This window comes from Crocodylus siamensis, chromosome 6, assembly GCF_052110815.1.
Source record: "Crocodylus siamensis isolate JL-2025a chromosome 6, ASM5211081v1, whole genome shotgun sequence".
NCBI lineage: Eukaryota > Metazoa > Chordata > Crocodylia > Crocodylidae > Crocodylus > Crocodylus siamensis.
The window spans coordinates 48,890,792-48,909,797 of record NC_143400.1 but is presented as its reverse complement, the minus strand read 5'-3'; the positions used below and the strand labels follow the sequence as shown (position 1 = coordinate 48,909,797).

The window sequence follows — 19,006 nt, the reverse complement described above, 5'->3', positions numbered from 1 at the left end:
ATATTATTCACGGGAAAAAAAATTACTCTTTTCAAAGGGCTGTAATGGGAAGTTTTCATGGATTGAATGCAGGACCTCTAAATCTGAATGCCCAACTGTACTGCTTCAGCTAGAGGACAAAGTTCATGAGTATTTCAGACTCTTTGGCTGCCTATACACATGTTCAGGAGTTGGAGGGTGGGGAGCATTTTAATTATAGCTTTCCTAAACAGCTGTTCTAATTAAAACACTTCACCATCACAAATATTAAGCCCCTGTGGATTTCAAAATGGCTGTGGAACACTATGTAAAGCTCTTCCAATGACGTTTAGATAAAGTACCCCTGTAGCCATTTTGAAACATGTTGGGGCTTAAAACACACGATGATGAGGCAACGCTGGAGCATTCTAATTAGAATGTGATTGGGCCCGTCTATAGGCACCCTTTGTCTTCTATGCATCACCTAGCCACTAGAAGAGGCATGGAAGTATACTGTTTTAGCTTGGGTTACATCTCCATTAAGGAGCATGACAGACTGAATAACCATAAGTAATTGTGTAGAAGGGAGAAGGACGAAGCTAGGGATTATATAGCAAAATGATCAATAACACTTACCCTGGCTTTGACTCAGCGTAGTTCATACCACTGGGGTCATTTTTTAAGTCCTAGTGGCCTCTAGTTTAGTTCCCAGTGGTGTCAAGGGCCATTGAATCAGGACCATAACTGATGATTAGGATGAGTCTGTAGCTTAGTGGTTAGAGCAATTGCATTAGAATGATGATACTTTGGTCCTTGTCCTTGCTATCCAGAAAATGAGGCAAGTGACTTATCTGGCTAGAATGGACCAAGAAAATGAGTAAGAAAGCTGGCCATGATAGGAATAGGAAGCACAGCTGGATGGGGTTGAGTGGAAAGACAAAATGAGAGGACTGGCTCAGAAATGGCTGATGGACTTTTGATAAGAAACCCAGATTCAGGGTGGAGGAGACTGGTCAGGGCATTGCTAAGCACACAAGTCATCCTACATAAATGGCACCTTTTTTAAGTTTGATGAAGAAATTCCTAAATGAGATGCCCCAGTTTGTGTGGGTTTCTTTTTTATCAGAATGTGTAAGAATAGTCTCTTCTAGTCTATGAGTATATACAGTGGTAGACAGACTACTTCATCTATAAGTTTTTTTGGTTCCTGCCTTTCCCTGACCCCCACAGTGGTGGACCTCACAGTGCTGTTCCAGAGATGAAAATGCCTAATGTTTTGTGGGTTTTGAGGAGAGTTCACTGGCAATTAGTTATAGGTTGGAGCAGAGTTAGTTATATGGAAAGCTTCCCTTGGGGTTGCACAACACCATCCCTCTTTCTCTGAGCTCTGTCCTGCCTCAGCTACCAGTACTATAATTCTCCACTGGGGTCTCCACCAGGGGGCACTCTGGGGTGCTTTAAGATCCTTTCAAGAGTACTGTGATGTGTGATAAGTGAGATAAGTGAGGTGTGAAGAAATAAGCAGATCAACTAAGCAGATCAATGCAGTCTCAAGTCCCCCCTCCCCCTATAGCCCAGCCTAGCTGCAGGGAGGCAACCACTGCAAGAAATAAATTAGTTTTTAAAATTGGGTGCCACTCAATTTACAGAAGTTGTTGAGGGGTGCCTTGAGTCCAGTGAGGGGTGCCTCAAGTCCAAAAAGTTTTGATAACCACTATTCTAGTATGTAAAACATCTCCTGAGAACGGTGGAAATTTGACATCAGAATATGTTTCCATCAGAAAAATCCAAGTTAATGCTTTCAAAGTGTTCCTTACGACAGTGTCAGCTCTGGGGAAAAAAAAAACTTTATGTCAGAACAACATTTCCAGTTTAAAAATGAGCATATGCAGTAGGCCTGTGTGAATAGCAAAATATCCAATTAAGATTCAGCTGATTTGGAGGACAGTGATTTGATTCAGAGATTTGGAGTACTGTTCCAAATCAATTTGGCTGAATCTGCTTCGGATGATTCGGTGCTGATTCAGAGAGATTCGCTGATTCAGATCAGCTGGGGAGAGGCAAGCATAGCTGAGTGGCTGCAGGTTCTGCTGTAGCTCCTCCAGCTGTGCCTGGCTCTCCCTAGGCAGGGGGAGCTGTGGTAGAAGTCTCCATGGCTGCCCTGCCCAGCCCCATCCCTGCCTGGGCAGCCCCAGCCTAGTCCCAGCACTATTTAAAAAAAAAAAAAAATCCCTGAACTTTCTGGCTGCAGGAGCAGTGATTGGGGCCTCTGGGCACTCGTGGCAGAGCCCCCCTGTGCAGGTGCAGCATGGCTTGCAGGCGCTGCGCACTGTCTGGGAGCTGGGGCCACGGGGGCTGAGTGGTGCTAGGCTCTGGCTGACAGGTGGAGCTGCCCCAACTCCCCAGAAGCACGTAATGCTCTACTGAGCACCATGGGACAGCTGCTGTGCAAGTGCCAGGCAGGGGGGTGATCCCCCACTGCCCCATGCTTTGCCATGAGCTCTCAGAGGCCCTAATCTCCGCTGCCAGATCTGGTGAGTGCAAGGATTTTTTTATTTATTTATTTTTTTAAAGTGCCAGGAGACTGGGCCGGGCAGGGGATGAAGCCAGGCAGGGCAGCCATGGGAGCTTCTCCCACAGGTCTTCTGGCTGTGCCTGCCTCTGCACCAGCAGGGGGAGCTGCGGGAACTATGCCTTGCTGCTGCTTTCCCAGCCAGCACAGTGGGGAGGCCACTGTTGTGAAATGCTGGATTAGAGACTCTGACACTTATTGATCTGCATGTTCTTGCGTGTATCTAGGATTTTTAAAAGAGGGGTATGGATGGTGTGGTTCATTATCATATATAACACCACACATAGTTTCATCTAGTTAAAAAGAAACTGGAAGCTTTACTACTGTGCTAGGGGTCTCAAGATATATTATTCAGTTTAAGATTGAAGCAAAAACAAACATACTTTATTGGAATGAGCATTAATTTGCTGTATTATATGTCATGTATAAAAAACATAAAAGACTAAGCAAAAAAAAATCAAAAGATGCTATTTTATTAGCCCTGTAGTCATTTAAAAATTAAATATACATCTTTTTTTCTGCCTCATAAAGCTCAATCTAGCCTTGAGCATCTTCACAGTGCATCCAATGTTTTGTGGAAAGTTATTACCACAGCCATAGGCAATGCATAGGTGGATCACGGGGGCGGGGGGGGCATGTGCCCCCCTGAGAATGCTGGTGCCCCCCTTGAGAGCGAGCAGTCTGGCTGATAGTGGGGCATGGAAAGCGTTCATGGCCACCCTGAAATTGGAATTGCAAGGATAATATAGATCTTGCCCTAAATACTTGTAAAAACAGTTCCCTAGTCATTCCAATAGAAACTCAGTGTTCTTATCAGTGCTGACTGTGGGAATATGTTAAAGAAGGCACAGGAGAAATGACAATTTCTATTCAGCTGTTAGGATCCAGTGCCCTGCTAGAATCTGCCAAATAAGTCAATAGGGCAACTCTGAAAGGAGGGTATTTGCAAGACTTTTACAGTTTGTATGATTATATTGCAAAGATGAAAACTTCCATGCAATTTTAAATCATTTCCCTTGTGATACAATCCCCACACACTTACAGTAGCAACTTTTTTTGATCCTGTCAGGTGTGCGCCAAGTTTTTTCAAGGAGACTTTGGTTTGATCAGCTGCTGTAATTCAGGGATCAGAAAACTTATAAGGGGAGAATTTCTAGAGATATCTGCTCTTTGGATCCAAGTACACTTTTCTTGGCTATCAGGAGAGATAAAAACAACTTCATGGTTCAACTTTTCCAGGACATTCATAGGCAGTTGCTCTGAGATTATGGGCACACCAGTTTGCATGAGGTATTTCATTCCTAAAATATGCAGTATAGTATTATGACTAGCCATTGTTAATGCACAAGTCTGCTTAGAAATTACATTGATAAGCGGAGAGAGATTTGAACTGTTAGCACTTATGTGTGGGGGTGTCTGGCCTAAAAAGCTTTACAGGTCTCGGCTGGGATTTCCAAAGTAATCTAGAGGAGTTAGGATCAAACTGACTCACAAACCATTGGCTGACATGAGTATCCAAAGCTTTCCTACAGCAATTCTGAGCCTGCTTTTCCATTACTGGTTCTTAGTACTGCTCTGGCCTGAAGGCATTATTCCTGAGCTAGATTACAGCTGGGAAATAAAAACAAGGAGGAGTGAAGGGGAACACCAGTATGTGCAAATTCAACTGGGGGTGATTCCTAACTTCTCTTCTTTTTGTGGTGAAAAATAATGTAAGTAGGGAGAATCAAAATTAATATTTTTCTTGAGTGAAACGTTGCTGTTGGTGGTGGTAAAGTATTAATAGATATTTTGGATTTTGAAGTGCTGCAGAATGAACTTTTTTCTATGGCTTAATTTCAAACTTTTCCAATGTAAATGTTTTAAAAGTATATCAAAATTATTTTTTTCTGTAGAAAAAATAAGTTTCTACCTACTCTGTAACTGTTTTCATTTTTTTTTTAAATGCAATATAAATCTGCATATCTTGAAGTAAGTTTGAAAATTTCAGCCTGGACACACACAAAGAGTTTTATGTAATCCCTGTTTTTAAACCTGTCATCTTAAAGTTATGTCTAAGAAATGGTTTGCTTCTAAAACTGACAACATTTTCCAGTGACACTGAGCACCTGCTAGTCCCACTAAAGACACAGAAACATAATCCGTCCATAATTCCTAAATGAAATAGTGTTATAGATGATCGAATCTTCTGATAGCAAAGAAATACACAGAAAATTTTAGTTCCTTAAATAAGGGATTCTGCAGGTTTCCATCCCAACTTCCCTCCCATCTAGCAAGGATCCAGCCAAGACCTCTCTCATGTTTAGCAATAAGGTGAAAGAATTTGATCATTATGATCTAATGCTTGCTCATGATCCTTGTGTGGAAAACCCCTGGATACTGGGAGTTCTTCATGAAGATTTACTTGCTGTAGCCCCACAGACTTTACAGCTTTGAATCACGGGGCTTCAAGAATTATATATGAACTTCAGAGAGAGATAGCTTCAGGACTGCAAAAAGAGAGTAAGTAGAAGAGTGAAGTAGGGTTATTTTTATATGCCAATTATTCATCTTCACTTCCTAGGATCCAGAACTAAAAGATCTGGTAATGCTTCTGGTTTTGCTCTAGCAGCGTTTCTTAGCACTGGAGCTGAAGGTATATGACTTAATTTGTGAAAAAAGGACAATTCCCAAACCATATGACTTTATTTGGTGTCACTATTGAATTAATATTAGTATTTCTCTGTATTTATGCCATATCCATTATTCTGTCTGTTCCTTCTTCAGGTACATATTGAAGTTAATAAATGGAACAGCAGAACTTTACCAGTACAGTGACAGAAATTGTTCTTTTGGGACTTACGCAGAATCATGAGCTACAATATTTTCTTTTTGGGGTCTTTTTCATCATCTATATGGCAACATGCTTGGGAAATTTTACCATAATCATTATGGTGATTTTGAGCCACCAGCTTCACACACCCATGTACTTCCTGCTTGCCAACCTGGCTTTTCTAGATGTCACTGACTCTTCAATCAACACACCTACATTGTTATCAGGTCTCCTCTCTCAGCATAAAATTATATCTTTCCATGAGTGTATCCTTCAAATTTTCTTCTTTCACTTCATCGGAGCTGCCACCGGTCTTGTGCTCGTGATAATGGCAATAGATCGGTATGTGGCAATCTATAAACCCTTGCAATACTTGACTATCATGAACTGGGATATGTGCACAGGGCTAATGGCAGGGTCATGGTTGGGTGGAATGACACACTCTCTTGTTCAGATTGCGTTACTCCTCCAGTTACCATTCTGTGGTCCCAATGTCTTGGAAAATTTCTACTGTGATATCCCACAGGTCATCAAACTAGCTTGTGCTGACACCTACATTATGGAGCTGCTGATGGTCTCCAACAGTGGACTGCTTCTCATAATAATTTTCATTATTCTTCTCATTTCATACACTGTCCTTTTATTCAAGATAAGTAGACATGTGACAGAGGGGAAACGCAAAGCACTGTCTACCTGTGGAGCCCAGATTACAGTTGTAAACTTAATTTTCATACCTAGCATACTTATATATGCATGGCCCTTCACAAAATTCCCCCTAGATCAGTTGGCTGCAGTCATTTACACAGTGATCACACCCATGCTAAACCCAGTGATCTATGCATTGAGAAATGCTGAAATGAAAAAGGCCGTCAAGAGATTGATTATTAGAATGCTGTCCTCAGGAAGGATACAAAACCACAGAGTATAGACAGAAGTTTATTTACACCAATATTAAACCATGATTTACAATTTGAAAGTGAGGATTACCTGATCCAATGCTTTTGTTTCATAGGTGTGCTCCTATATTTTGTAAGCGGAGGAAAACTGCTTGTTTCATTCGTATTTCAGGTAACAATGGTTTAGCTGCAGATGTGCAGAGATAGGAACAAATAGATCAAGTAGTTATAACAGATCAGTGAGAACAGGCAGATCTGATCGTTAATATGACAATAATTGGCCACGTGTCTACATTTGTCATTTTGTTTTGAATTACCTTATTATTTATTCATTATCATATGTGTGTTATTTTCAGACATATATTAGCAAGTGCCATTCATATGCTGTATAATACCTTTTACATATCCATTTTATTTGATTAAATGTTTATAACTATTTTGGTATTCATTTTGATTTACAGAAATGAAAACCCTGATAATGTAAGACCATTTGTCATGTGTTTCTATTGAAGCATCCCCTATATTTTATTTTGCCATTTCACTATTAAGAAATTTGTCCTTTTATTTAAAGAGAGAGAAAGCAAGAGAGATGAAAAATCTAGCTTCTCATACTGTTTGTCTCATCAGAGGATTCTTCCTCCAGTCATTTGCCAGTTTTGGATTCTAAATCTGATTATTCTGGGGATCCAAACTTTATACACCTTGACAAATATGTTTGCTGGTTTCCTTTCAATACTGACCTGAGGAGAGAGTACACCAAACCTGAAAGTTGCCTGTGTGGGAGGAGAGGGAACAATTGTATGGGGAGCAGGGAACTGTGAAATAGCAGATGCTATAGTATGGGAGTAACATAATAGCCTTGGCATGGGGGAGAGGTGGAATGGCTTATGTGCATGGTACTATGGAAGAACTGGGAAAATGAGGGACAGGGGGTGAAAGCACAATTATTAATACCTAGGACCTCTACTGTAGAGGCAGGCTTAATGATAGTCTGGGGAATGGGTGTACTGGATACATACTGAGTCTGTGGAATGTGAGGGGACAGAAGAATATGGGGCCCGTGGAGAACCTGCCATGTGGAGGATGGGGAACTGTAAGATGGAGGAAGGGAAGAGGTGGGGCATCCAACCTGGCACAAGTTGTGGGAGCACTACAGTTGCAGGGTGTCTCGTGAGACACTGAGTTCAGCTTGCAGGCAAAGAAGTCTATGACCCTTAACAGGTATGTGGGGGAAAAAAGCCCCATCTTTGTTTTGGATTTTTTTTCCACAAAAGACTTCAACAAGTATTAAAATATCAAAGAACTAATTTCCCTAGTCAGAAATATTTCAATGGATTTTTATTGTTTTTTGGTAGTACCCAAGAATAACTATTTTCTTATACAACTCTTAAGGTACTTGTCTGTGTCTTCTCTGTTCTTTACAATGTGGTTTACAGACATCATCCATTTTATTCTAAGAATGGCTGCAGTGTTACTGACATAGATTGGGTGAAATTCTGTTATCCTTTTTCAGCTGGGCAGTTTTTCAGCTGGGGTAAGTGGTGTTTTTGGCATATATGCACATGCTGTGATTTTATTTTTATTTATTTATTTTTTTTTACCCCTGCAGGATGTATACTGAAACATGCACACACATTGTGAGCATAGGCTATGCAGCAGGCTGGGCATATATGCAGTACTATGCACTGGACAGGTATATATGCCAGTACCTGAGCATAAGTCAACGGTAGAAACAAGAGAAGGCCTTCTCACATTTTATTTCTAAGAGCAGAGTGGTTAGGGAAGTTGCCCAGAAAGCTGATCAGTTGAGTTTTAGACACTCATCACCTACTAGAGGATTGAACCTTTGGCTTCCCAGCAGCACTTATCAACATGCTGTAGGTCACATATTAGCTAGTCACCTTTCCTGCTCTATGGGCAAGTGTTCTATCTATTGGGCTCTCATGCTTCTTTGGTGTCTAACATCTAGGCTTTTTCTTTTTTTGCCTAAATACAATTGCTGGATGTATGCAGCCTTGTACATGTACTTTAAGTTCACACACTGTGCAGTTGCACCATATTGAACATGCTCAGGGGGCATATGGACATTTGTGTACCCACAAATGAATTACAAACTGTGATAGATTTCTACAGGTATACCTTCCAACCTTGCCATTATAGTCAGAATGGATCTGCATTATGGGTCTCTACATTTTGACCTCTTCCTCCTGCTTATGGCAAGACTGAAGAATTTGACAAGCTAGATGTATGACTTTGACAGAATACAGGTTTTTTACTTAGAAGCTGAGTCAAAAACTGTGAACAGGTCAATTTTTAGAATGTGCCTTCGTCTTAGCTATAAGACTTAGTCACATAAAACACCATATAGGAAGAGGAGAAACACCCATCTAGAATTGGTATTAAACATTTTCAGGGACTCCAGTAGGATACAATAAATTGTGAATAGGTGCCTAAATACCAGTTAGATGTCTTGACGTACAATAGGATTTAGGTCTCAATATTAAAAAAATAGAATAAAAACAAAACAAAAATGAAAAAAAAACAAAGAAACCCAAAGCAAAAAATGTTCCTTGAACCCAGACAAAAATCTCTTCAAAGCCTGCAATGACCTACTCAATTTTATATTATATTAAGGAGGGAGCACCAAATTCTGAATAAGTTCATAGGACTAGAAGGGGACTCCGAGGCCATCAAGTCCAATTTTTTTGTGTTCACAGGCAATCATTTGTCCAAAAGTATCCTAAGAATATGCAGTCTGGCACATTTCACACTCCACAAACACAAATCATCCAATTAAAAAAAGAAAAAAAATACAAAAGTGAAGAAGATCAGAGGTCTTAAGGATTGAAGATGCTCTGTTCACCAGGGTGCCTCTTGGTGTAACAAAGAACAATGGTCACAAACTGACAGAGAGCAGATTTAGGGTAGATATCAGGAAAAACTTCATGGTAAGGGTGGCCAAAATTTGGAATGGGCTTCCAAGAGAGGGGGTGCTCTCCCCTACCTTGTTGGTCCTTAAAAGAAGGCTGGATAGGCATCTGGCTGGGGTCATCTTTCCTGCCTAGGCATGGGATCAGACTACTGAGGTCCCTTCCAACCCTAGCATCTATGAATTTAAAAGGCTCCATTGTTTCCTTGGGCAGTGTGGCATTGTATTTGTCAGGTTAAATTACACTCTGCTCATCCATGGAAAAAGATCACTCCCATTAATATGAAAGAGGGGTGGGGGGTGGGGGGAGATACCTAACAATCTGATCTAGAGGTGGAACATCATCCCTGATAAAAATCTAGCAATTGATTTGTTTCTGAGTGTTTAAACCAGGCCTACAAGCCACACATGTGAGATTGTTAAGTACCTTCATCCAATAGGTATTAATGATGGTATATACACACTGACCATCAGCCTAAGTGTCTTAAACCTTTCTTTCCCAACATTAAGAATAGAAAGATCAGGTTACAAATATCAATTCAACGTTTAAGAGAGAAAGGGGAGATAGAGGCTCATCCTTTCAAAGCTGCTAAGGACATTTGAGCCTGACACGTATTAGAAATTAATGAAAACAGGATATCTAAATTACAATGGCAGTTTTGAAAAAGTCAGTCTAATGTTAAAATTTACCAAAGGTATGTTTGATTTAGACCTACTTAAGATCTCTGTCTCAGAGGTAGTTATCACCTGTAACTGCATCTTAAAGAAAGCTATAAATACTCAGCACCTCTGAAAATTAGGCACCGGGTATTTTAAGGTGGACCCCTCTAATAAGTGGCCATACAGTAAAAGTATAGTTGAATTTTGAAATAATGCTTCTTAGCATGAGGTAAGGAAAATATCTTCTAAATATAAGCATAATATAAGAATTAGGAATGGGAAAAGAGAGCATACAGTACAATTTGCAATTCAATATATTATAGTAGAAATTCTGAGAGAAATTCTTACCTATAATATTTTGTGGACACCACGTAGCAATAAAAAGTAAAGGAAGAGAAATTTGGCAAATAAATTGCTTAATGACCTATACTACTGATTCTCAACCAAGGTCCAGGGCACCTTGTGGTGCCAAAGGATCCTTTGAAGCATGCTGTGGGGTTTGTGGTGATAAGTGCAGACTCAGGCTTGTCCCTGTCTGGCTGGTCCTCCGCTCTCACTATCCATCCGCTTTGCAAGGAAGTAAACACTGTATTATACAAATCAGTTTTTGAAATTGAGTGATACTCAATTGACAAAAGTTGTGCAGGTGTGCCTTGAGTCCAAGAAAGTTGAGAACCATTGACCTCTACTAAAACAAGTGTCTGGTTCATTCACTAGCATTTGAAAAATCATTTTATTTTATGTAGAAGACTACTAGTGGGGGTTGATAGTAACATCAAAAGAATAGCAATTCATGATGAAAATTCTCTCTTCTCTCCCTCTTTCTTATTTGAAATACATTTTGCCTGAGATTAAGGCCTAAGCAAGTACAATTAGTATGCCCAACAGAATTTGATTCCTTACTCCCTTTGGCGTCCTTAAAATCCTGAACCCCAAGATAGAACTGCCTGGAATTAGCTTTATGTCCATTTCTAATTAAGGGAAATGAGGCTGACATTGCCTTTGCAGAAAGAATTTCCCCAGCCTCTTAGCGTTTTCTTCAGGACTGCTTTCACTTCCTTGTTCCTCAAGCTGTAGATAATAGGGTTCAGGAAAAGGGTAATAATGGTGTAGAAGATGGACACAGCTTTGTCTAGGACAAAGGATTTCTTGGCAGATGGAGGGATATAGGTGAATGTGACTATACCATAGAAGATAAACAGCACAGTCCAGTGCCCAGCACATGTAGAAAACATTTTCCTTCTCTCCCAGTGCCTGAGGAGATTCTAAGGATGATGGAAATGATGAAGATATAGGACACCGTAGTGATAAGGCAGCATCCCAGCACAACAGCCCATGCCAGGGTGTAGAAAGAGACTTCAGTGCTGGAGGTATCTGTGCATGTGAGCCTCAACAGTGGTGAGAAGTCACAGAAGATGTGGTCAAATCTCACAGGGCCAACAGAAGGGCACACTTACAAACAGTGCCAATGTACAACCACCACCAGGAACCCAAAGGTTCAGCATATTGCAGCCAGGCAGGTGCACACAGCGTTGTTCATGATGGTGGAATAACGCAGTAGTTGGCAAATGGCTAAGTAGTGGTCATAGCCCAAAGCACATGTGGGGCTGAAGTTTGCTGGTCCGTGGTCACTTTTGGTCTCGCAGCTGACCCTTTGTGTCCTGGCATTTCTCGGGGGGGGGGGGGGGGCACGTGCTTCCCCATGCCTCCCCCACCAGTTACCTGTGGGGCTGCTTATAGCCAAGCATGGACTCCATGCTCTAATCCAGGACTCCACGCTATCATCACAGTTAACTTCTGGCTGTTCTGCTCCAAGAGTCGGGCAAAGACTCCTAGCTTCTGGCCATGCTGCTGCTCACCAGGCTTTTTAGTAGCAAGTCACAAGTGTGCAGGTCAGAAATGACATTATGCTTTCACCTTCAACTGCTCTGAAATTGTTCTAATACGACCTAACATTCCACAGATTTTAAATGACTTAAAGGTAACCTGTAACAGCCCCCATTAAACATATTCATGCAGAATAGGTCCATCAGTTGGTATTAAATATTATAATTAGTCTTTGAGTAGGAGTCTTCTGTGGTTCAGTGGTAGAATTCTTGTCTACCACACAGGAGACCTGAGTTTGCTTCCCAGACACTTAAACAACTACAGCCATGGAGGCACCAAACATCTGGACTCAGTCTGGTCTTTGGATTCTGTCTCAGTGGCCTAAGGGGAGGATGAAGGGTCTGGGAAGCCTCCACTCCTCCAAAAATTCCTGCCCAGGCATATGCATTGAAGGTCTGGGTAGCCCTCATGTATACACCATGATCCAGGAGGATTGGATCCTGAAATCCTGAAATCAGACTTTCATATCAAATTGAAAAAAAAACAAACTAAAACCCAAACCCCATCCCTGATTAATAGTAATCCAGTAATGCCAGATGACTAGAAGCTGACCATCTACTTTCAATTTCACAGCAGCTTTTATAATGTTGCACTCACACAAAGAAAGAAAACAAGGGATGATCCCGTGTGGACATTTATGACCAGCTCCTGCCAAATGCTGTTTACTAAAACTTCTAATCAGCAGGGATCCTGGTTTTCTCTGATAAAAAAATCCCCAATTTTCAAAGTAAAAAAAGTAACCCAAAACCCACATTTTCTTCATGATTAAGATGAAATACCACTAATTGTAAAACTGGGGATTTTTTTTTTTTTTAAATCAGAGAAATTCCTGCTAGTCAGTTAATGAAAAATTAGATGATGCCCAGGAAACAACTGGGCATCATGCTCTCTCTGTCTTGTAATGGTTCTTACTTCCTAGTCTGCCACCTTATTTTATTTTTATCCTCACAGCATTTTACCACATTACAGACTCTGCAGAAACTTCTGGTCTAAATGAAAGTAGCTTCATTGAAATCTGAGGGTTAGACTCCCCAGCTGGTAATAACAGACAAAAGTACACTGATTGTAATCAAGCTATCCTAAATTGTAGTAACTGAGATCTAGCCCAGAATGACCAAATATCTATGCAATATTATCCCTGAGAGAAGCCTGAAATCTTTCAATCCACTGCCCTCTCTAAACCTAAACTGATCTCTCCCTTTGCTGAAGAAGATACTAGTCAGATCATTGCAGAGGTCCATTTTTGATTATTGTCAGTCCATTTACACAAAAAACCTATAGTTATCCAAATATATTTTGATGCCAGAATTTTCTGGACAAACAAAATCATAATTACATGCCTACAAATAGCCAAGGAGTTCCAAAGACCTATATATATTTTTTTTTTTCCTGGATTCATAGTCCACTCCTTAAAGCTGAAATAACACCAGAAATGGCACAAGCTAGAATATGAATCCACAGAGGTAGGTCAGAGTCATCCCAGGTGGCACATACACGTATTATGCCCTCCATTAGTAAGCGTGCCATCCTCTATCCATCAACTTCAAAACCTTCCTTTAAACAGGTAGGTTTAGCCTTCAGTTTTTCAATGGTCTCCCTCTTCTTATCTGGTAACAATAGTTATGTTTTTCAAAGATATCTAAAGTAATTTTCAAAGATACCTAAATCCTACTTACTCTGTGGGGATCTGATACTCATCTCCCTGAGATTTCTATGGGAATCATAAGAAGAGGGAGTGTGGAAAAAAAAAAAAACCCACAACAAAACAAACCCAAACCAATTGTGCATTTATGTATATTGTGCCTGTGCCTGAGTCAATGTGTACATGCAGATATGTGTGTGTGTGTGCGCACGTATGTGCACATGTATGAAATGACTAAAGAACCTTGAAGCAATCCGAGGCAAGGGAAGATCATCCCTAAACTATCCAGCTGAATGTCTGTCTAATCTGCCCTTGCAAATTTTCATAGTTGGAGATTCCATACATTTTCTGGATAGCCTAGTCCAGTGTTTTATCAACCAAATTATCAGAAAGTTCTTCCTAATCTCCAGCCTAAATTTCCTCTGCTGCAGCCTGGAGCTATTGCTCCTGATCCTGTCTCCATCTCTTTCTCCATAGAAAAGCCCATGGGCTTTTCTCCAGGGTCAGTAACCCTAACTCTTTAAGCCTCTCTTCATACATTGTGCTTCCCAGGCCTCTCATTATCGTTGTTGTTCTCTGCTGTACTCTCTCCAATCCTGTACTCTGTCCGTATCCTTCCTAAAGTGTGGGGCCCAAAACTGACACACAACACCAGTGCTGAATAAAGTAGAAGAATCACTTACCTTGATTTGCAAATGACACTCTGTAAATAGTCAGTATACTGTTGCCCTTTTTTTTTTGTTGATGCAAGAAGAACACACTATTGACTTGTATTCAGATTATGATTTATTGTAACCCTGAAGTCCTTTTCTGCAGTGGTGTAGTTAGGCAGTCATTTGCCAGTCTCTGCATGCAATTTTCTTGTCCCAGCTACAGGAATATGCGTTTATCCTTGTTGAATTTTATTTGGTTGATTATAGAAGCTGACTGAATCAATTGTTCCTCTATGCCACAGAGTAAGCATTACCCTGTGCCTCCCAAAGTCCTCCTCTTGCAATTAAGCCACCACATTCTTCATTTAGTATTCATTCATTTAGCGTTCTGCACGATGATTTCCCTTTAGCAGCCAGATCCTACTCCACTTATTAGCACCTATGCGTATAGAGTGCTTGAGGCCCAGTCAGATTGGATCAGGTAGAAGAATGGGGATTGATTTCCATTCCTATATCCTATGTGCCTATTATTGGCAGAGCAAAGTAGAAACAGTTCCAAGTTGAACATAAGGACAGCTACTTATATCTGCCTAGAGACAATTTGAATAACATTACAGCAATCCCTACTAGGACTGTTCTATTTTCTATGATTTTCTAACACATTTTCTTAACATGTCTGACATAGAAATTCAGACAGAATCATGTTAGGCTAACAGAAGTGCTTTATTTTTCATGGCCACGGGATAACAGCAAGAGGCATCTGATGCTCAGCGAGAGTAAAACACAGGCTTCTTTATATACTAATAAATCACATACAGATCAACCCCCACCCCCATACCAGGCTCTTGGTAGTCTGACAGCAACTCATCTCAGTGTCTGGCTGGGCCGAGCGAGTTTTCTCAAGCTGTCTCCTGATAAGCTGATCCCAAAGGCCACTGTGTTGTTCTTGCTCAGCCTTTACCCACATCACATCTCCCCACAACTCCCCACCATTCTGACCTGACACGTATACACTCCTTTCAGTACTTTTCCTTTCCTCATCATTCCCCCCTTGTAAGCGCTTGTGCTTACACCTCTATATTCATAAGGCCTTTCACATTTTCTTGTCGCTGGCACTCATAGGCCACTTCCCTGAGCACCATCATCTGCAACTCTGTCCTAGAGAGCCTAGAAACACTCTGAGCAGTTTTTGATAGACTACAGCATAAGCAACACAGAATCATTTGGATAATAATGAAAACGGCAAAAATGCATAACAAACTTAGAATACACCATTTTAGCAGGGATTTCAACCATCCCCCTACATCTGGTAGCCACCCTCACCAACCGAAGGGTTTCTCTTCTGCAACTGCATGGATCACCTGCAACTGCCTTCTTATTATAGTGTGGAGGTCTTTTTCCACTCGTTGGTGCTGATCGATCCAGGTACAGCAAGTGTGATTAATAACAGCACAGACCCCACCCTGGGCAGCTAAGAAATAATCCAAAGCCATACGGTTTTTGGTTTTTGGTAGCCACCTGCTCTATCTGGGTGACTTCATCATTAAGAGCTCCTAGAGCATCAGTGCTGGCTTTAAAAAAAAAATCTCCATAACTCCCGAAATGTTTACAATAGCTCTTTCTAATTCAGTTATCCCCAACCGAGGGAGAAATGCCCTAGTAAATTGATGGAACCCGGTGGGTCGGCGGACCAGTGGGTTTTCAACTGCTCGCCTATGTCTGGGCAAGCCAGGTGGGAGATTAGACACCTCATGCCAAGAAAGACTTGGGTGTAAATCAAATTCTGGGATGATTCTCCCCAGAATACAGGTGCTGACCCAATGCCATGGCAAAATCTTGTGGGCATCATTCCCACATGGCCAAAACAAGCCTGGAGTGGCTATAGTGCTGAGGTCCCTACAGGTTGTGCTCCCAATTTGGCACTTCCGATTGACCTGTAAGGTATAGGAAGAGGCACGTTGGCTCCCTACCAATCTGTGCTAAGATATTGATTGATTACAAGAAGTAGAACCTAACAACACGTAGAATTTGGACCCATTCATTACCAGACTATGGGTGTCCTCCAGGGTTCTATGAGTAGTGAGAGACCTGTTGGTGCACTGAAGGGACGTATTTCCCAGCAGGATCCAAGATGTATTATGGGAGTGATAATCAAAGGTTACTCGACATTTGGGGTAGTGCCCCACTGAGTAACCAACTTTGCCCGTCCTACCACTCCCATTGGCCCTATAACAGAAGGCTGCTTCAAGTCTAAAAGATGGTTTCCAGCTATCCTGAGTCTTTTTCCACCATTCAGGCATTGACTGCAGGAACATAATACTGTCCTTCTCCCATGCCCTGACAAAAATCCTGGGCATGAAGCAGAATAAAAGAAAAGGCAACATCTCAGGGCCTTCTTGAGCAGTATCCCAGATACTGCGATCCCTTGAAAATTTGAGGGGGTACTGTCACGGAGTAGGACCTGGGAGCGGCTGTGAAGCTCCCTAGCGCCCCCTGCCATGTCAATTAAGGTGATCCAGCACCCTTGATTCACCCACCACCTCTTTGATCTTATGAGTTCAGTTATGGGAGGCTGCCTACTTGCACCTTTGACACTGCGCCGATGTTACCTCCGTTCCTAGTGGGGTGCTCTCACCCCAGCCTTATGGGCAATGCGTGCCTCCTGCCTCCCCTTCAGCACGCCCCAAGCCTCGCAGCTGTTCCTGGATGTTCTGGGGTCCTTGCCCCTTCGACGCCCCTGGGCTTGTCTCACCCCCGGGGCCCCTTCTCTGGTGCCCGAGCTTGCTGGCCCTATCAGGCCCGCTGGCAATACTCTTCCAATCAGGCTCAGGTGGCCTGAGACTTACCTGGCCCCCTTGACCCTTCGGGGTCCTCTCTGGTCCACACCCCACTGGGTGTCTGACGGTTACATACACTCGCTCCTGAGGCCTATGCCGCGCTCCCTCGCCCTCTCTGGGGCCACGCTCCCTCGCACTTCCCGCGCTGCACGCCCTCTCGGGCTGGGGCCTCAACCCCTACATGCCGAGTGCCTCCACGGTGCTCGCTCGCCCTGCCCACTGTGGCACTAGAGTCCCCAGCACTGTGGAGCCCCCCCGGGACCCTCTCCTGGTCCTACACCCGGTTGGGGCTCAGGTGGCCGCAGCCGTGCCTGGCCCCCTGGACCACCGTCTTGGTCACCTGCCCTACTAGGGCTTCCCCCATCTCACCCCACAGGGCAGGGGTCAACTCCCCCCAACACGCACCCCACTGGCACAAACAGCTGTGCCCGCCTGGCACCACTAGCTGTGCCCTGCTGGGCACCAGGAACCCCCCGATTATTGGGGAGCTCCCGTGAGGCCTCCTCATACCCCTACAGCCTCACCCAGTCCTCCGGTTTAATAATCACAGCTCAACAAACCTATAAGCCAGCCGGCTATAACGCATCATAACCCAAACGGCTAAAACACAAATATAAGAAGCCTACTGGCTTGTCACACAAAGCCTGCACTTACTTGGCTCCTTATCATACCCCTTTTAGGGTTCCCTCTCTACCCCACGTCATCCTGTCGCCAGTCAGGGTAATCAGGCTGCACCCACTGATTCTCCCAGTGCAGCTTGTCCGCAGAGCTCCTGCTCCTGCGGCTGCCAGGAGGGAACTACCAGCTAGGCTCCAGCCTGGGCTGTTTATAAAGGCCCGGCCCTGCCCCCTTCCGGCCACATGACCTGCCTGGTTGCCCCAGCAACCGGCACCTGGGCTGCCCTGGTGATTGGCAGCTCTCTATTTCCTTTTAGACATGGGGCACCCAAGTGCCCCCGTGACATGTTGGGGTGGAGTTGCAGCAAGTCCCCTTATGGGTCGACCCATAACAATCTCAAAAGAAGTCAGACCTGAGAACCTCTGAACAGAATTTCGGATATGGAAAAGTACCAATGGGAGGGCCTCGGGCCACTTTAGACCAGTTTGTTCACAAGTCTTTGCCAAGCAAAGCTTAATATCAAAGTTTTTCAATTCCACTTTACCCCCACTCTGAGGATGATTTTGGGTGTGGAGCTGGTATCAGATGGAAAGGACCTTGCAAACATGTTGGACCACCTGGCCAACAAAATGGGAGCCACGGTCCGAATCCAGAGAAAGGGGTAGACTGAAGCGGGGCAGCAGGTCAAAAAGAAGCTTTTTAGCCACAGGGAGAGCATCAGCCCTTTGGCAAGGTATGCCTCAGGCCAGCCACTAAAAAGGCAGACAATGACCAACACATACTTCCAGGGTCCCGACCTGGGCAACTCAGTGAAATCCATCTGGAGATGGGAAAAAGTGTAGAGACCTAAAGGTCTGTGGAATGCATGTAGTTGGCAGGGTGGCCGGCCAGGATTGTGTCACTGACACTGCGGACACTGCAACAAAAATGGGCAGCTACGGCAGAAAAACTGGGGGCATACCAATGGCGGCCAGCTTCGGCTATCATCCCCACTTTGGCCAAATGGGCCACTGAGTGGGCCGTTTGAGCCAATAGGGATAACAGGGCCCTGTGGGCTACAAGACGACCAGACGGGTGCCGCCACAAGGAATCGGAGTGGAGAGAGCAGCCCATGGAGATCCAGGCATCCTTTTTGGCATCCAGGTTGGCATCCTGGAGAAAGGGAAGGTCAGAGGAGATGGAAGAAGAAAGGTAGAGAGCGGCCTGAAGGACCGGAGCTGAGAGTTCTGACAGGGCAGCGGTTTTGGCTGCAGCGTCCACCCTATTGTTTCCCAGAGATCATCAGTAGCAGTGTACGCTTTGCACCATAGAACAGCAAGGGAGGAGGGAAGGAGAATAGCATCCAGGAGAGCAGTAATAAGGCAGTGGTGAGAAATGGGAGTCCCAGCAGAAGTGAGAAACCCTCGCTGTTTCCAGATCTGTCCAAAGGAATGGCAGACACCAAGGGCGTAGCGAGAATCTGTACAGATATTAACTGATTGTTCAGTGGCAAGGTGACAGGCACGAGTAAGAGCAATGAGTTCAGCAGCTTGAGCACTAGTA

General features: G+C 43.3%; 2 protein-coding genes across 2 annotated transcripts in view; both read left to right on the top strand.

The window, feature by feature from the left end:
* LOC149862764 (cytosolic phospholipase A2 gamma-like) overlaps positions 1–19,006 on the top strand; it is a 127,968-nt gene that overhangs the window by 24,566 nt on the left and 84,396 nt on the right. The window lies entirely within an intron of this gene.
* Positions 5,317–6,541, top strand: LOC149862769 (olfactory receptor 4D9-like). Its single transcript, XM_090051204.1, has one exon. It carries the CDS (start codon positions 5,317–5,319, stop codon positions 6,268–6,270), a length of 954 nt encoding a protein of 317 aa, XP_089907330.1. The 3' UTR covers positions 6,271–6,541.